Source organism: Ctenopharyngodon idella, chromosome 9 (genome assembly GCF_019924925.1).
Source record: "Ctenopharyngodon idella isolate HZGC_01 chromosome 9, HZGC01, whole genome shotgun sequence".
NCBI classification, from domain to species: Eukaryota; Metazoa; Chordata; class Actinopteri; order Cypriniformes; family Xenocyprididae; genus Ctenopharyngodon; species Ctenopharyngodon idella.
Genome location: NC_067228.1, coordinates 2,130,980 through 2,147,509, shown reverse-complemented (window position 1 = coordinate 2,147,509; position 16,530 = coordinate 2,130,980). Strand labels below are relative to the sequence as shown.

Sequence of the window (16,530 nt, the reverse complement as noted above, 5' to 3'; positions counted from 1 at the left end):
TGCAGTTGACAAATCCAGATAAATCCAACCTGGTTTAGATCAGGTTCAACTGTTGCACAACGTTCGCTTTAAACTTTCCCTGTCAACTCAGGTTTAATCCAGAGTTTGCAAAGCGCGTGCACCTGAAAGTCTGACACTTGCGGCAAACAGCCAATCACACAGAACAAGGAGAACGTCAGTTTGATTCACTTCTCGCGAGAGAGCCACGCAATTCATGTCACTTCCGAAGATTAAGAGATCGTTATGAAAAATATGAAATAAAACGCATTTACAAAGCAGGAATAAACACTGCTGCTGCAGTGAGAGTTTGATAAGGCAGCTGAAAGAAAATATCTGACTATATCAATGCATGTGAATCAAACAAATAGACCAAATAATTAATAGGCTATAGTTTCACAAAGAGCTCAAAAGAATACATGTAAGCTTAATCTGTTTAAAAGCATTATATATTATGCATGTATTATATTTATTTTAATTTAAAAGCAAAGTTTAATATTGTCAATTAATATAATCGGCCTAATTATATGAATATGTCATTAATTATTCATAATTTTAATTTATTTAATATAAATATAATAAATAATTAACAGCAAATGTTGTCTCTAAAATGTTTTCACTATAAACTGATTTAATTTGGAGCGAGAGATACAGGGGGAGTGGCTTTATTGCATCAGATACATGTCACTTTACTCACAGCTGATTGGTCGAGTTTGGGTTTGCGATCTCTAACCCAGAATAAAACCTGCTCCGGAGCAGGTTAGCCGTGTAGCATCAGTTACCATATCAACAAACCCCGCTAAAAACCAATCCACCTTCATAAACCCGAAAAACCAGAGTTTGCTCAAACTAATCTTGAACTTACCTGGGTAGAAACTGAAACTGGCTTTGTGCAACAGGCCACATGAACAGCGAAGTAATCCAGCATGAACAACGAATCCACCAAGAACAACAAACTGAATCCACCAGGAACCACAGATAATCCACAGCTCGTCCTCAGGTTTCCACTACGAAATCCAATGTCCATGATGCAGGTACACGTTGCATTGAAATTCATACTCAACGAAGCCTCCGTATTCAAAGTGTCGTCCACGTCCAGCTCATAGTTCACTTGCAGCGAATTCGACGATCATAGTAGCAGATCTTTTGACTAATATGCTCGAAGCAAAGTTTTTGACTAATATTACGGCCTTCCTTTAAACCGCTGGTGTCGGTGGCAGAAATAAGCAAGTTAAGTACGCGTGCCAATGAAGTCCATACGCGCAGATGTTAAAATGCAAACTGTCTCTTTATTTTGTTCCAGTCAATAAACACTGCTTCCAATCTGCTTTCTGTGAGCTCTCGTTCTTATACTGTTCATAATTCCCAAGCATAAAATTCATACTTTGCAGACAGAACAAACTCTTTATCCACAATCCATGTCAACACGTAAGCACTCATCTGTGCGGTAAAAACGATGTATGGCTTAGCACGGTCAAAAACTGTTTGCCTCCCAGCCACCAAACACACCTGTCGTCTCATTAACTCCGTGCTCTAAATATACAGCCACATTAGAGCGACACCCAATGGACAAAACATACATTGCATTAAAATGGCTCCTACATTCCCATTAATTCCCATGGAAAGTTTCCAACTTTGAAAATTTCTGAAATTTGCAACCCTAATTCAGTTCCATGTTATAGGCTACTCTGCAATTTTGCAAATTTCCAGTTTATTCCCATTAATTCCCATGGAAAGTTTCCAACTTTGAAAATTCTTGGAAATTTGCAACCCTAATTCAGTTCCCTGTTATAGGCTACTCTGCAATTTTGCAAATTTCCAGTTTATTCCCATTAATTCCCATGGAAAGTTTCCAACTTTGAAAATTCTTGGAAATTTGCAACCCTAATTCAGTTCCATGTTATAGGCTACTCTGCAATTTTGCACATTTCCAGTTTATTTCCATTAATTCCCATATACTCCAATTAATTCCCATGGAAAGTTTCCAACTTTGAAAATTTCTGGATTTTTTCAACCCTAATTCAGTTTCCCTGTTATAGGCTAACCTGCAATTTTGCACATTTCCAGTTTCTTCCCATTTCTTCCCATTCATTCCCATGGAAAGTTTCCAACTGAAAATTTCTGGAATTTTTTAACCCTAATTCAGTTCCCTATTATAGGCTTACCTACAATTTTGCAAATTTCCAGTTTATTCCCATTAATTCCCATGGAAAGTTGCCAACTTATATATTTCCATTAATTCCCATGGAAAGTTTCCAACTTTGAAAATTCTTGGAAATTTGCAACCCTAATTCAGTTCCCTGTTATAGGCTACTCTGCAATTTTGCAAATTTCCAGTTTATTCCCATTAATTCCCATATACACCAATTAATTCCCATGGAAAGTTTCCAACTTTGAAAATTCCTGGAATTTTTTAACCCTAATTCAGTTCCCTGTTATAGGCTTACCTACAATTTTGCAAATTTCCAGTTTATTCCCATTAATTCCCATGGAAAGTTTGCAACTTTGAAAATTCCAGGAATTTTGCGCCCTTAATTCAAAGTGGGACAAAATCTGGGCTGTATTAAAGTATCACTCCTGCTGATGTCCAGCAGCTGTCGGTCTGTGTTCTCCAGGAATAGCTCACTATCCTTCAAGTCAAGATAAATGAATGATGAATCTGCTGACAGTGAGGAAACCACATATTTTTAAAATGGATGAACTAGTCGACTAGCCAGAACAAGCGCTGAACTGCAGCTCACTGGATCTTTAAAAAAGAACCTGGATGGAGCTCAGCTGTGTGTCCTGGTTTCATCTGGTGTGTGTGCCGGTGGCTTTACACTCATTAAGGTGAGACGGCGTTCTCTCTCTGTCTCTTGGGAGTGTATGCTAATTATTCTGGGTCAGAGTGATAATTGCACAAGTACGTGCTGGATTCAGCACTATTAATAAAGTTCTTTAAATCTTCTGTCCTCTGACCCCGGCGACCTTACTGACACTCTCTTAATTGAGGATCACAGCTTTAAAATTGACACACAAGCTGATCAACAATATCAGAGCATTTTTACGGCGAGTGTGACTAAGTTTAATTAGGTTGCACTGGCGTGACTACAGCTGCTCAACACTGCTGTTCTGATACACGTGAGAAAGACCAAAAGTGGGATGAAACAGCACTTTGGCTTTGAATCACATGCCGTTGATTAATTATGAATATTGATGGTCAAAAGCATAGAAGTGAAGATATTTTTTTGAAGCATCACTGAAAACATCGTACTGCGATTAAGTTCTTACTCTGATTATTGGAAATAATCACATTGGTGCACATGAAAACAATTGGCGTTGAGCTGCATGATTAATCGTTAAAAGATGGCGCTCTCGATTCAAACACCCATGTGATCTTATTCCTAAATGACAGCGATTCCTCTCTGTCTATTAAACCTTTGACAATCACAGCGAACATTCAGATCTGTGTTCTGACCCAGAGAGAGCCGTATTTTTAATCTAAGGTGTGGTACATTTTTCTAAGGACAATCAGAATTAAGCGCTTTAAAATTCACTGCACTGTGATACTGTGATCAAATAACAACAAACTAATATGATTCACATCTTTAAAACTTTACTGTTTAATATTTTATGTAGTATATTATCATGTACTGAAAAGCAGGAATGACCCATAGAATCATCTTAGAATCATCTTAAAATAAATGCATCAATCAACACGACTGACTTCAGTGTTTTCTTTATTTTTAGTAATCGATTCAATAAAGTTCATGCAGGCTGCCATGTTGAACTGATGCTGTATGAACCACAGACGCTCTCTAGTGGTCACGACTGAGCAGTACAGGCAGTCAGTACATCAAAAGTGATCTGAAGACTTGAAATCAGCATATGCCACATATTTTACTACCATTATGGTTGCGATTATGAACTTAATCACATCAATTTGATAGATGTATTGGGTGCAGTAGTGGGCAAAAGTGACATCTTCCAATTTATTTAAATATTATTAAAGATTTTGTAGTCAGTTGTGCTTGGAGTCGATTGTTTTATTTGTGATAACACAATGAAACATGCCAAACTGTGCCATCATTTTTGTCCAGGCTGTCATACAAAGAAATTATGAACGCATGCAAAAACAAGAGAGAGTCAACCAAATATTAATAACTGATTATGTTGTATCACTGTATGCTTCTTCCATTGAGCTTTTTTTTCTATGCATTTTCTTTTCTTGCATAGTAAAATAAAAACTGTAGCTGTAGTTTCCCTTTTTATGCCAAATAATTTTGTCAGATAAATACCTTAAGTTTAGTGTTTTGTTCTTCCCTCATATTTAAAAAAATTAAAAAATATAAAATATTTATCAAACTTGTAGGGTCATTAAAAACAAATATCCCCTCCGAATACTATATTACTGCTAAATATATAAACTGCTAATTCTTTCAATAATATAAAATTGCATAAATTATTCTTGAACTGACCAAAGTATTAAAGGGATAAGGTTACACTTAAACCATATATTAACATTAGATGTTAAATTTTTATGTCAAATCCACTATTGTGTTATATAGAATTGTTCTACGGCATTTAATTCAATTACATCAGAAGTAACTAAGTAATGTAATTAAGAGTAATCCCTTACTTTACTTTTTCAAGGGAAAAGTAATTAAATTACAGTAATTAATTACTTAATAATGCATTACACCCAACATTGCCAACATGTGGCAATAAATTACAAGAGCTCTGGTCAACTCACCTTTATTTCTATAGTGCTTTATACAATACAGGTTGTTTCAAAGCAGCAACTTCATCAAATATGAGACAAATTCAAATTCTGCCTATAAAGCAGCTCTAAAAAGACAATAATGTCATTATTCAGCTCAATTCAGTTCAGTTCAGTAACTGTGTAAAGATCATCAATTATGAAACAAGTTCAGCTCATCTATAATGGGCTCTACAGAAGACAATAGTGTCATCATTCAGCTCAATTCTCATCTGATGGTGTCAGTGAAGTCAAATTGATATTATTACAGAATAACTTCTAATTAATTCTGGTACCTCACACAATAAACTAACAAATAAAAGAGATTCTCTCACATTGTAAATCAGCACAAGGCTTTAACATCCACTAACACCTGAGAACCAAACGCACAGCATCACTAGTGCAAATCAAGATCTTCTAAATCAGGAACAGATGCTGAAATGGGCCACTAGATGGCGACCAATTATGCATCAGCGTGCAACACGAACATGAAGAGCCATTAGATCCATTACAACTGTGGAAAAATGCGTGGGAAGAAAGTGCTCACTAAACTCTGTCACTGCTGCTAAGAAACACCAGATGTTTCTTCCAAGGAGGCAAAACATGAAGATGAGGAAATAATCAACAGCACAAAAATAGGCTATGGGTCGAACAGACTGTTAAAGAGCTCCTATTATACTTTTTTCCATGTTCAACTGTCTTCAGAGTGTAATTTTGCTGTTTGAGCATGAAAAAGCTCTGCAAAGTTACAAAGCACAAAGTCTCTCCAAAGGGAGTATTTGAGTAAATGTAATTTGTTACTGTACTTAAAGGGGACAAATCATGAAAATCTGACTTCTTCCATGTTTAAGTGCTATAATCGCATCTACCAACCCAGTAAACGTGAAAAAGGACAACCCAGTAACTTTGTTTTGGCAAGCCTTTCTCTGCAAACATGTGAAAAAACGAGCTGCTCAGATTTCGCTCCCCTAGTGACGTAGGAAGGGGATCTTATTATTATATTACCACATTGCATGTTTCCGCCCACAGCGCCGCCATTTTGTTTTCGCAAGCGACAACAGTGTACCAGTTCTAACAACATGGCAAAAGTTTGAGCAAATCATGCTAACTGTTCTGTCGTTGGCTGCACAGATGAGCACTGAACACTATTTAGAGTCTCGTTAGCTTGGATAGACTGCAAGTTGACCCTGACAAGATCGATTGCTAAAAAAGGAGCGTTTCTGTCTGAGCGATATTTTGGAAAATATATTAGACCATTCACAGCATTTGATAGCAATCATAAACATTAGCCTGGTGTGTATGACTCTGTTTGGCAAACAGGTGCGCTATGTATAGTGGGCGTCCATACGGGTTTTGCACAAAAGATTAACATGACGGCACATGCTAGTCGATGAGTTGAAACAACTCCACAGAAACTACTTAAATTTATCCACTAACCATTCAGAAACGTCCAGTAAAAGTTGTAACTTCTTCCTGAGTCTCTCCATCAGTGTCGACTCCGGTTTGAACAGTGTAAGGCTGAACACTTTCGTCATTTTGGCTGCGTGAGATTCTCCAGCTTTGTTGTTGTTGAGCAACCGAAGCGTGAGCTGTTAAAGCTCCGCCCTCTTCTGGAAAGGGGGCCGGGAGCAGCAGCTCATTTGCATTTAAAGGGACACACACAAAAATGGCATGTTTTTCCTCACAACCAAATAGGGGCAAATTTGACAAGCTATAATAAATGATCTGTGGGGTATTTTGAGCTGAAACTTCAGACGCATACTGGGGACACCAGAGACTTTTATTACATTTTGTGAAAAGGGGCATAATAGGTCCCCTTTAAGTATCTTTTTGGCTACTTTTTAGCTTTACTTAGTATCAAAGCAACTTTTACGCTCCGCTTGACTACATTTTTGAATAAGTATATGTACTCTTCAGTCCAAAAACATTTGTGCTGAGTAATGCAATTACTTGTTACATTTTGCATGGCACCTAACTTTTTCTGCAGCTGTTTTTTTCTGCTACAAAAAAATTGATATCGCCATCTACAGGGCATTGAAGGTACTATATCTTGAAACTTTTGCCTTTACTCACCCAAACTCGTCAAACAAGGCTACTTTAGAGGAATGCAAGTGTATTAGCAGGTAGTTGTGAATCGCAGGTGTTTAATATATGAGATGAGGCCGAAACCAGCACATCCAGTGTAAGTAGGCTTTGACTATTTAATTTTACTTAACAATATTTTACGTATCCTTCATATTCAAGAGACCTTTTATTGAATGATATTGGTTTACTTAAGCTGTTTTTGAGCACTTAAGCTTAACTGAGATGAGGCTGTTGTGTCGACCTTGATTTATTGCAATTTTGAGGTCTTCAGTTTTATTTTGATTTTAGAAAATAAACATGTAATTGCTCTCCTCACAAATCAACTGGCATGTCTCTGAGGTGTTGAGGACTAGTGCATCTTTGAGCCTCAGTATGTACTACTGAATGTGCCACTTACACAGTTTTCCATTAAATTACAGAATTTGTCTAAATCGTTGTTAATGTATCTACAAAATGACTTCAACCTAGGCTGGAAGAGTGTGCATAGACATTTTTCAGTCTTTTTCTTTCTGTGTATTTAATAAAGCACATGCTTAATATAACGTAAATGATGTCTCTTATTGAAATATGTAGTAGAAAACCCATGAAAGATTTGTTATTTAAAAAATCCATGGCATATTTGGACAATGGGGGGTGGCATTTTGTTTAGGCGCACAGTGCTTTCTATGTCGATGACGTCAAATGGTTGCACTCAGTGAGCTACTGATGCTGCCCTGTTGCTATTTTTAATGCAACACAACTCGGAATATAATATGTGATGCCACATTATGCAGCTTTTGGTTGTAATTTTAAGTCGATGAGCAACAAGAGAACCGATGCAAGTCTTCACTGCTTTACTAGCGATAAAAGGAGAAAAGAATGGGAAGTTGTGAATAATGTGGATGAATAAAACTTCCTAAAGATCCGTGTTTTTGTTCTCTTCACAAGCCCTGGTGCCTTTGAGGCTTTTAGTAGACCACAGCTGAAAGAGCTTACAGTTGGCAATGGATATAAGTGTATGCTTTAACCAAATGCCGCGTCTGTTGTGGAGACTGATGAGGGCAGCCCATAACACATCTGAATTGAGACAGACTGCCTCAAAGCTTGTGTGTGCTGTGATGCACGGGATCTTCTCAACATGTTTAACTGTGCGTAATGCATTCAGGTGACATATCAGACGATTTTAACACATCAATCATACAACAGTAGTTCGAACAGCCACAGAGACATTGCACGGCTTCAATGTTTTCATCCTCATTAATTTTGCGCTCTGGCTCAAATTGAAAAAGCTGATCATGTTTTAAAAGGAACCCCGCGGGTATTAAGACTTGAATGTGTTAGTAGATTACCGTTGCACCAAAACATAATCAAAAGTATCAAAGGCATCAGGGCTAAATTGGGAGAGAACAAAGACGTGGTTCTTTAGGAAGTTTTCGTCTTCATTACTTCCCATTCTTTTCTCCTCTTATCACTAGTAAAGCAGTGAAGACTTGCATCTCTTCTCTTGTGGCCCATCGACTGAAAATTGGCATTGTATATTATATTCCAAGTTGTGTTTCTGTAAAAATAGCAACAGGGCAGCATCAGTAGCTCACTGAGTGCAACCATTTGACGTCATCGACATAGAACGCACTGCGCACCTAAACAAAATGGCGCCCCCATTGTCCAAATATGTAATGGATTTTTTAAATAACGTAATTCTTTAATAGGTTTTCTACTATATATTTCAATAAGAGACATCATTTACGTTATATTAAACCATATACGAACGTGACACGTCAGGCATATGGCGCTTCATCCACACAGAACGCACACGAATACTCTTCTTGCTCTTGAATGGACAAATACACATAAATGTATGGCAAAATGGCAAATCATGGTAAACACAGCCAGTTATGTCTTAACTAAATGTAAACAGTTGAGAAAAAAGTCGGATGTGTGTCATTATATTAGATGTAATATATTGCATTTAGTCTTAAAGTGACAGCAGCCTAAAATAGCATATCTGGTCATTTCACCAAAAGAGTCTGACGACGTCATCCAATCTTACTCTTTCGAAGCGACAGTCCAAGTAGCCTACTTCACACAACGTTTTCCAGCACCTTAAGGCTCAATATTTGAAAAGTTTCGTGATGTAGGAAAACTAACACTTGAAAAAAGCTAAATGTTTTATTGGTAACACTTTACAATAAGGTTCATTAGGTAACATTAGTTAACTACATTAGTTAACATGAACTAATAACGAACAGCACTTATACAGCATTTATTAATCTTTGTTAATGTTAATTTCAACATTTACTAATAGATTATTAAAATCTTGTTAACATTAGTTAATGCACTGTGAACTAACAGGAACAAACAATGAACAACTGTATTTTCATTAACTAACGTTAACGAAGATTAGTAAATACAGTAACAAATGTATTGCTCATGGTTAGTTCATGTTAGTTAATACAATAAAGGTGCAATATGTAATGTTTTTGCAGTAAAATATCCAAAAACCACTAGGCCAGTGTTATATATTTTATTCACTTGAGTACTTACAATATCCCAAATGTTTCCAACTATTTGTAAATCGTGAGAAAATTGCAATTTTAACCAAGGCTTCGGGACGTGTGAGGAGTCGCCTGTCAATTGCGTCATACCCGCGTTACACTCGGTTTCCGGTTTAATTTTGTAGAAACCATGGAAACACCAAAGACGCTTTAATATATTACACTTTTTAATAGACAAGGGAACAACTGTTTTGATATATTTATAGACAGAAAACTAATTGTTGTTATATAGCTCAACACGTTTAGCCTTATTGTTTAAATCTGATTTTCTTGATTTTTTTGCGAGTACCATGCTTTACCATGTCTCAGAGAAAAACACTATTTTGTCAAGTAGCTAACATAGCATAATCAGATGCAGTTTTATTTTTAGTAACAGTAATACAGCATTTACTCCATCATGCAATACGTTTTAAAATGAATTGCATGCCATTTATCAACACAAGCCACCCAGCATTTAATATGATATTCTTAAATCGATCTATCTTACTGCAGTGTGTCTCAAACAAGTGTCTCACAGCAGCCGCCGAGCGAACACACAGAGTAACGTTATAACATAATTTTCAACACACTCAAGTGTATCTAATGTAATAAACAGAGCTGTGTTACCTCATACTCATGACCGGGAAAGCGGAAGCAGCGCCGGCGACTGTGGCATAATAAAAGTTCTGCTGCTCGTGAGGTGTGTGTTGCACAATCGCTCCAGCGGCCTCGTTCAGCTCCCACAACACTCGGTCCTGCTCTGCTTCATACTACAGTAACGTTAATAATCGCATCCATGAACATGATTTCTTCCCGAGTCCTATCCCTATTCTTTTGCACCGTCTGTTGAGGTGAAGACCACATGTCCCAAGATTCTGCGCTCAAACTTGGCGTCATCAAGCTACGCCTTTGTTTTGAATAGGCCTCTAGCGGACAAAGTTTTTACATATTGCACCTTTAACTAATGTTTAACTAATGAACCTTATTGTAAAGTGTTACTGTTTTATTTTAAAATCCAAAAAGACCGCTATCACCGGCAATCACTATTATAACAGTTAAAACTCTATTTATTTATTTTTTTTATTTATTTTTTTCCTGAAGTATGTAGGAAAAGTCACAACGTCTCATGAAGAAAAAAAAAACTTTCTTCAAATTGCAAATGAAATTAAACAGCGAGTAAAGAGCGCTTCCTAATTAACGTTACTGAAGCTGTCAGTTCAGGGCAACTGATCGAGTGTGAAAACTTCCGTTTTAATCAATGAATCTGTCAAAACTGCACAATGAATCTTTTATTTACATCGTGTCTCCACTTTGTTTATTATAACGAGAGGATTTGTGCGCATGCAGAGCTTAGTAAACTTGTGCTAAATATAAACTTATTCAGCGTTTTGAGAGATACTGAGCAGATTCTCATTACCAGTAACTTAAACACCTCTGATATAACAACCAGATTCACTTTAATTCACTTACTTTTCTGTTTTATTTAACAATACAAATTATATATTACTCGTAGTAATATAACTCTATTAATCCTGCAATAAAAAATATATTACTTGCATTGATCTGACCAGGCAGCCAAGGTATGGCAGCCGCCATACCCAATTGACGTCCCTGAAGTTAATCAAATAACAAAAGAAAAAAAATCACTGATCTTGACTGAATAACTTTTGTAGTAGAGCCCAAAAACAAAATCAAGACGTTGTAAAAGGGCATAATAGGTCCCCTTTGAAAATACACAAACCTGATGGAGAGTGCAATTTGATTTTAATAAATAGTATGTTTAAATAAATAATAAACATGCAAAATACTAGGCTGTGGTGCTGGTTTACTGTTCATAGGGTAAACAGCTTTAACCTGGACACCATGTAAACATCAAATGAAAGAAGAATTTACATTGGAATACACAAACGCTCTGGTGTTTGCATGTTTCTGCATCTGTTGCGTGGGAGCGTGTGGAGTTATGCGGCACATTAGCGAGCTGCCGCCCACCAACAACCATCATCATCTACAAGCAACCATCTTTAATTCCTCTTTGACATGCCATGAAACCAATAACGGGAAACTATTAGAGTATTTGCAAAGCAAAATTGACAAACACTCCAGCGGCTGTAAAGGCCAGAAAGGTAAAGGCTATGAATCATTTATAGGTACTTTGGAATGAAGCCAGGCTGTGATGGACATTGTCTAACATATATGAATACATACTGGGTGAATAACGTGTGCACAGTTTTATAAAATCGAAATTATCTCTCAACTCTAAAAAATACTACATTTACTAAATACATACTACAGAAATACTCAATTTCTAACAATGTATCACTCTTTTGAATCACTGTCTAAATTCTCATCAGGATTATTTGGGACAGAAATTTTGGTGATGCTATATTGCATCAGATTTAATGCTATACAAGTCATTATAAAAATGGTATTTTGAGACATATGTCACACATATGTATCTGAGCTCAGAGTAGAAGCAGCTAATATTTGTGTTCTGAACATCGTCTCTTTTAATCATTTCTTTTGTCATTTCAGTTCCTCTAATGTCACTTTCCTTCTCTTGATCTCATCTGTCTGAGTGTCCGGCCGCTATCAGATATTCTCGACCCAGCAGACGAGACTCTCATTTAATTAGAAGATGCTCTCGCTCTCTCAGATAATTACACTTGTGTTTGTCACGGCAGATACACGTTTCAGTGTAATATTGGGAAGTGCTGCGATGCTTTCTATGACTCTGTGTATGTGTGTGTGTGTAACCTGAGTCTCTGTTATAAGCATATCGGATAGCCTTTCTGAAGTAATATGAGCGCACAAACACACACTAGTATCATACTAACTGCATTGTGTGTGTGTAATGTGCATTTGAGATGATGGACAGAGTGATGAGGGATGATGGTTACTGGTCGACCTCTCATGTCCTGACGGCTGTGAGAGGAACCGATCATAGCAGTGACTCATTCACACACAAACTCACACACACACACTTATGCAGCACATTTGAGCTTCAGCAAGAACCAATGAGGTTCATTTAATGAGCTCAAACATGCTGCGTTCGAATGAACCTCATTGGTTCTTGCGGAAGCTCAAACGTGCTGCGTAACACGAGAATGAACCTCATTAGTTCTTGCTGAAGCTCAAACGTGCTGCGTAACACGAGAATGAACCTCATTGGTTCTTGCGGAAGCTCAAACGTGCTGCGTAACACGAGAATGAACCTCATTGGTTCTTGCTGAAGCTCAAACGTGCTGCGTAACACGAGAACGAACCTCATTGGTTCTTGCTGAAGCTCAAACGTGCTGCGTAACACGAGAACGAACCTCATTGGTTCTTGCTGAAGCTCAAACGTGCTGCGTAACACGAGAACAAACCTCACTGGTTCTTGCGGAAGCGCAAACGTGCTGCGTAACACGAGAACGAACCTCATTGGTTCCTGCGGAAGCGCAAACGTGCTGCGTAACACGAGAATGAACCTCATTGGTTCTTGCGGAAGCTCAAACGTGCTGCGTAACACGAGAATGAACCTCATTGGTTCTTGCTGAAGCGCAAACGTGCTGCGTAACACGAGAATGAACCTCATTAGTTCTTGCAGAAGCTCAAACGTGCTGCGTAACACGAGAATGAACCTCATTGGTTCTTGCGGAAGCTCAAACGTGCTGCGTAACACGAGAACGAACCTCATTGGTTCCTGCGGAAGCGCAAACGTGCTGCGTAACACGAGAATGAACCTCATTGGTTCTTGCTGAAGCTCAAACGTGCTGCGTAACACGAGAACGAACCTCATTGGTTCTTGCTGAAGCTCAAACGTGCTGCGTAACACGAGAACGAACCTCATTGGTTCTTGCTGAAGCGCAAACGTGCTGCGTAACACGAGAACGAACCTCATTGGTTCTTGCTGAAGCTCAAACGTGCTGCGTAACACGAGAACAAACCTCATTGGTTCTTGCTGAAGCTCAAACGTGCTGCGTAACACGAGAACGAACCTCATTGGTTCTTGCTGAAGCTCAAACGTGCTGCGTAACACGAGAACGAACCTCATTGGTTCTTGCTGAAGCTCAAACGTGCTGCGTAACACGAGAACGAACCTCAATGGTTCTCACACATGAGCTTCTGTTTACCATAACTGATGTGTGAATTGATGAATGTTTTTATGTGAATAAAAGCCTAAATTCAATCTGTTCATCATACTGTATAAAGCAATCATATCTTTTCAGAAAATTTGTACTAAACCGTTAAATTCATATGGATTCGTTTTATGATCTCTTTATGAACTTTTTGAAGCGTAAAAAAAAAAAAAAAAAAAAAGCTCTCAGATTGCATCAAAAAGATCTTCATTTGTGTTACGAAGATGAACAAAAGTCTTACGGGTTTGGAACGACATGAGGGTGAGTAAATGACAGAATTTTCATTTTTGGGGAACAAAGAGGACAGTTTTTTTTTCACCATTCAGAGAAGAAAACTTAGTTTAGGATTGGAAAATTCATGATATTCTATGGTAGTCTATCCATGAATAAAATTATCAGTAACACTCCAAAATTGAAGTTAACATGAACTAAACAGAACAATACTTTTAAAGCATTAAAGCATCTAATATACTATATTCTTTCACGATAAAACGGGTGAAGTTTGCAGGGTGGGGTGTTTGTCATGCATGGACTTTTAAGATGACCAAACAAACACTAAACTCACATTGTAAATATTGCCTTTCTTAATGCATTGGAGAACTGCATCACTGGATTATCATGTACAGCTGACAAAACTGAATCCATATATTCGTAATCTTATCGGTCTGATTTCATCTGCATTTGTGGTACTTTTTGTGCGTCATGAATGTAAAAAAGTAAAACAAAACATCACTGTGTTACATGACAATCCCATCAGCTAATGGGAATCCCATTATTATTGATCATCTGTGTTTGATTAGTTGTGTGACGCCAATCAACCTGTCACTGCATTGGGAGGAAAAAAACACAAAAACACTTACTGTGATGCTCTTGGCTGATGACTGACATTTGACCTGATGATGAGAGACGCTGGCGGTTTGATTCATCGAGGAAAAGCGATGAAGATCCAAAGGTGCGATCGATTAATTGAATCTGTGATGGTTTATCTGACAGAAGCTCCTCGATCATCATGAAAGCGAATGAATTGAGCAATGCTCGCCTCGTTCTCTCTCTCTCTCTCTCTCTCTCTCTCTCTGTGTGTGTGTAATGCAGTATTGGAGTCACTGTAACTCACTGAGATCTGCTTTCATACAGTTCATCTCTAACCAACCGCATCTGAGTCTGTTCCTTGTGCTTTAATTAACATCAGAGGGTGTTTTAACTCTACTCATCTGTTGTCATGAGGCGAGTTAAAAAACAAAAAAAACAAAAACAAACAAACAAACAAAAAAAAAAAACAGTTACAGAGCTTATTTTTTTTAGGTTTGACAAATTCAGAGCGCGCGCAAACCTGATGCCAACGGTCGATCGCGTAAAAACGTGTAGCAGAATCAAATTAACCTCTCGCGAGAGTCAGATTCAACCCGATTTACTAAGATCATTAAATATGACGAATACAGAAGCCTGAGAAACAGCTGAATATATTTAAATATGATGTTAATGATAACATAGGATATGTATTTAAAATAGTATTTAGAGTAGAACGTCACGTGTGCTGTCATCTAGAAATTACAGTAAAATGCGCCCTTTTCACAGACTGTGATGACGCGTTTTAACGGTCATCAATATCGTAAATCCTGCAAAGTTTTTTTATATTTTAATTTTTTTAAAATGTATGTACATTTATAACACTATATTTAGTATTAATATTATATTTGCATCAAACTACAAAAAAAAAAAAAAAAGTTAACGCTGCTTTAAGGATGTTTCTATGGAAGTCTGTTTTCCGCCACTAAATAAAAAAATAAAAACAGTAATTGCGACTTTATATCTCGCAATTCTGACTTTTTTTTTCTCACAATTTTGACTTTTTTTTCTCGCAATTGCGTGATATAAAGTCAGAATTGCGAGATATAAACTCGCAATTACGTGATAGTCAGAATTCTGAGATATAAACTCGCAATTGCGTGATATAGTCAGAATTGCGAGAAAAAGTCAGAATTGTGACTTTATATCACGCAATTCTGACTTTATAACTGTGAGAAAAAGTCAGAATTGCGAGAAAAAGTCAGAATTGTGACTTTATATCACGCAATTCTGACTTTATAACTGTGAGAAAAAGTCAGAATTGCGAGAAAAAGTCAGAATTCTGACTTTATATCACACAATTGCGAGTTTATATCTCAGAATTCTGACTTTTTTTTCTTACAATTGAGAGTTAAAAAGTCAGAATTCTGACTTTATATCACGCAATTGCAAGAAAAAAAAGACAGAATTCTGAGATAAAAAGTCACAATTACTGTTTTTATTTTTTTTTTATTTAGTGTTGGAAACGGGCTTCCATATGTTTCTAATTCAGCTATGGGAGTGATGGTAAAAATGACATCTTTCTCTCTTCTGACCTAATGTTATCAGTCGCTCTCTATTTTTTCCCCTCTTTTTGAAAGTTGAAACACTCTTGTGAAGTTTTTCTTTTGCTATTTGCACAAATGGAAACACAAAAAATATTTAATGTAGTCTCTCATTCACCGCTATAAAAGTTTACCCAACTATGACGACTTCCGCTTCTGTCTATTACAACATGGCGTGAACACACTTAAAGGGATAGTTCACCCATAAATTCTCAATATGTAAAAGCTTAAATTAAATCTGTTTATCATACTGGATAAAGCGATCATGTCTCTTTAGAAAATTTGGACTAAACTACTCAATAATTACAGATTAGTTTTACAATCTCTATGAACTTTTTGAAGCGTCAAAGTGGTAGTTGCGAACCTGTCAATGGAGAGTACAAAAATCTCTCAGATTTCATTAAAAAGATCTTCATGTGTGTTCCAAAGATGGATGAAAGTCTTATGGATATGGAACGACATGAGAGTAATGACAGAATTTTCCTTTTGTGGGTGAACTATTCGTTAAACACTTCAAAAATGTTAGATGGACATCCAACAAAAACATTTCAGAAACAAATTCCATGAATAAAGTTTTTTGGTTACATTTTGAGACCTTATTAAAGGGATAGTTCACACAAAAATGAAAACTGTCATCATTTACTCACCCAAAAACACCCTGACAAACATCACAAACACACCTGTGAGCC

General features: G+C 37.1%; 1 protein-coding gene and 1 long non-coding RNA gene across 2 annotated transcripts in view; both read right to left on the bottom strand.

Annotated features, from left to right (window-relative positions):
• Positions 1 to 14,517, bottom strand: part of LOC127519082 (inactive dipeptidyl peptidase 10-like) — a 69,486-nt gene extending 54,969 nt beyond the window's left edge. The window contains exon 1 of the mRNA XM_051906522.1: positions 14,312 to 14,517. Coding sequence (XP_051762482.1) covers positions 14,312 to 14,377 — 66 coding nt within the window. The 5' untranslated portion in view covers positions 14,378 to 14,517. The remainder of the gene's footprint in view (positions 1 to 14,311) is intronic.
• On the bottom strand, positions 12,418 to 13,684 carry LOC127519083 (uncharacterized). Its single transcript, XR_007931720.1, has 3 exons — positions 13,260 to 13,684; positions 13,056 to 13,157; positions 12,418 to 12,647 (listed from the first exon to the last, which is right to left on the bottom strand). It is a non-coding gene; the product is annotated as an uncharacterized LOC127519083 (long non-coding RNA).
• Positions 14,518 to 16,530: the final 2,013 nt, after the last annotated feature.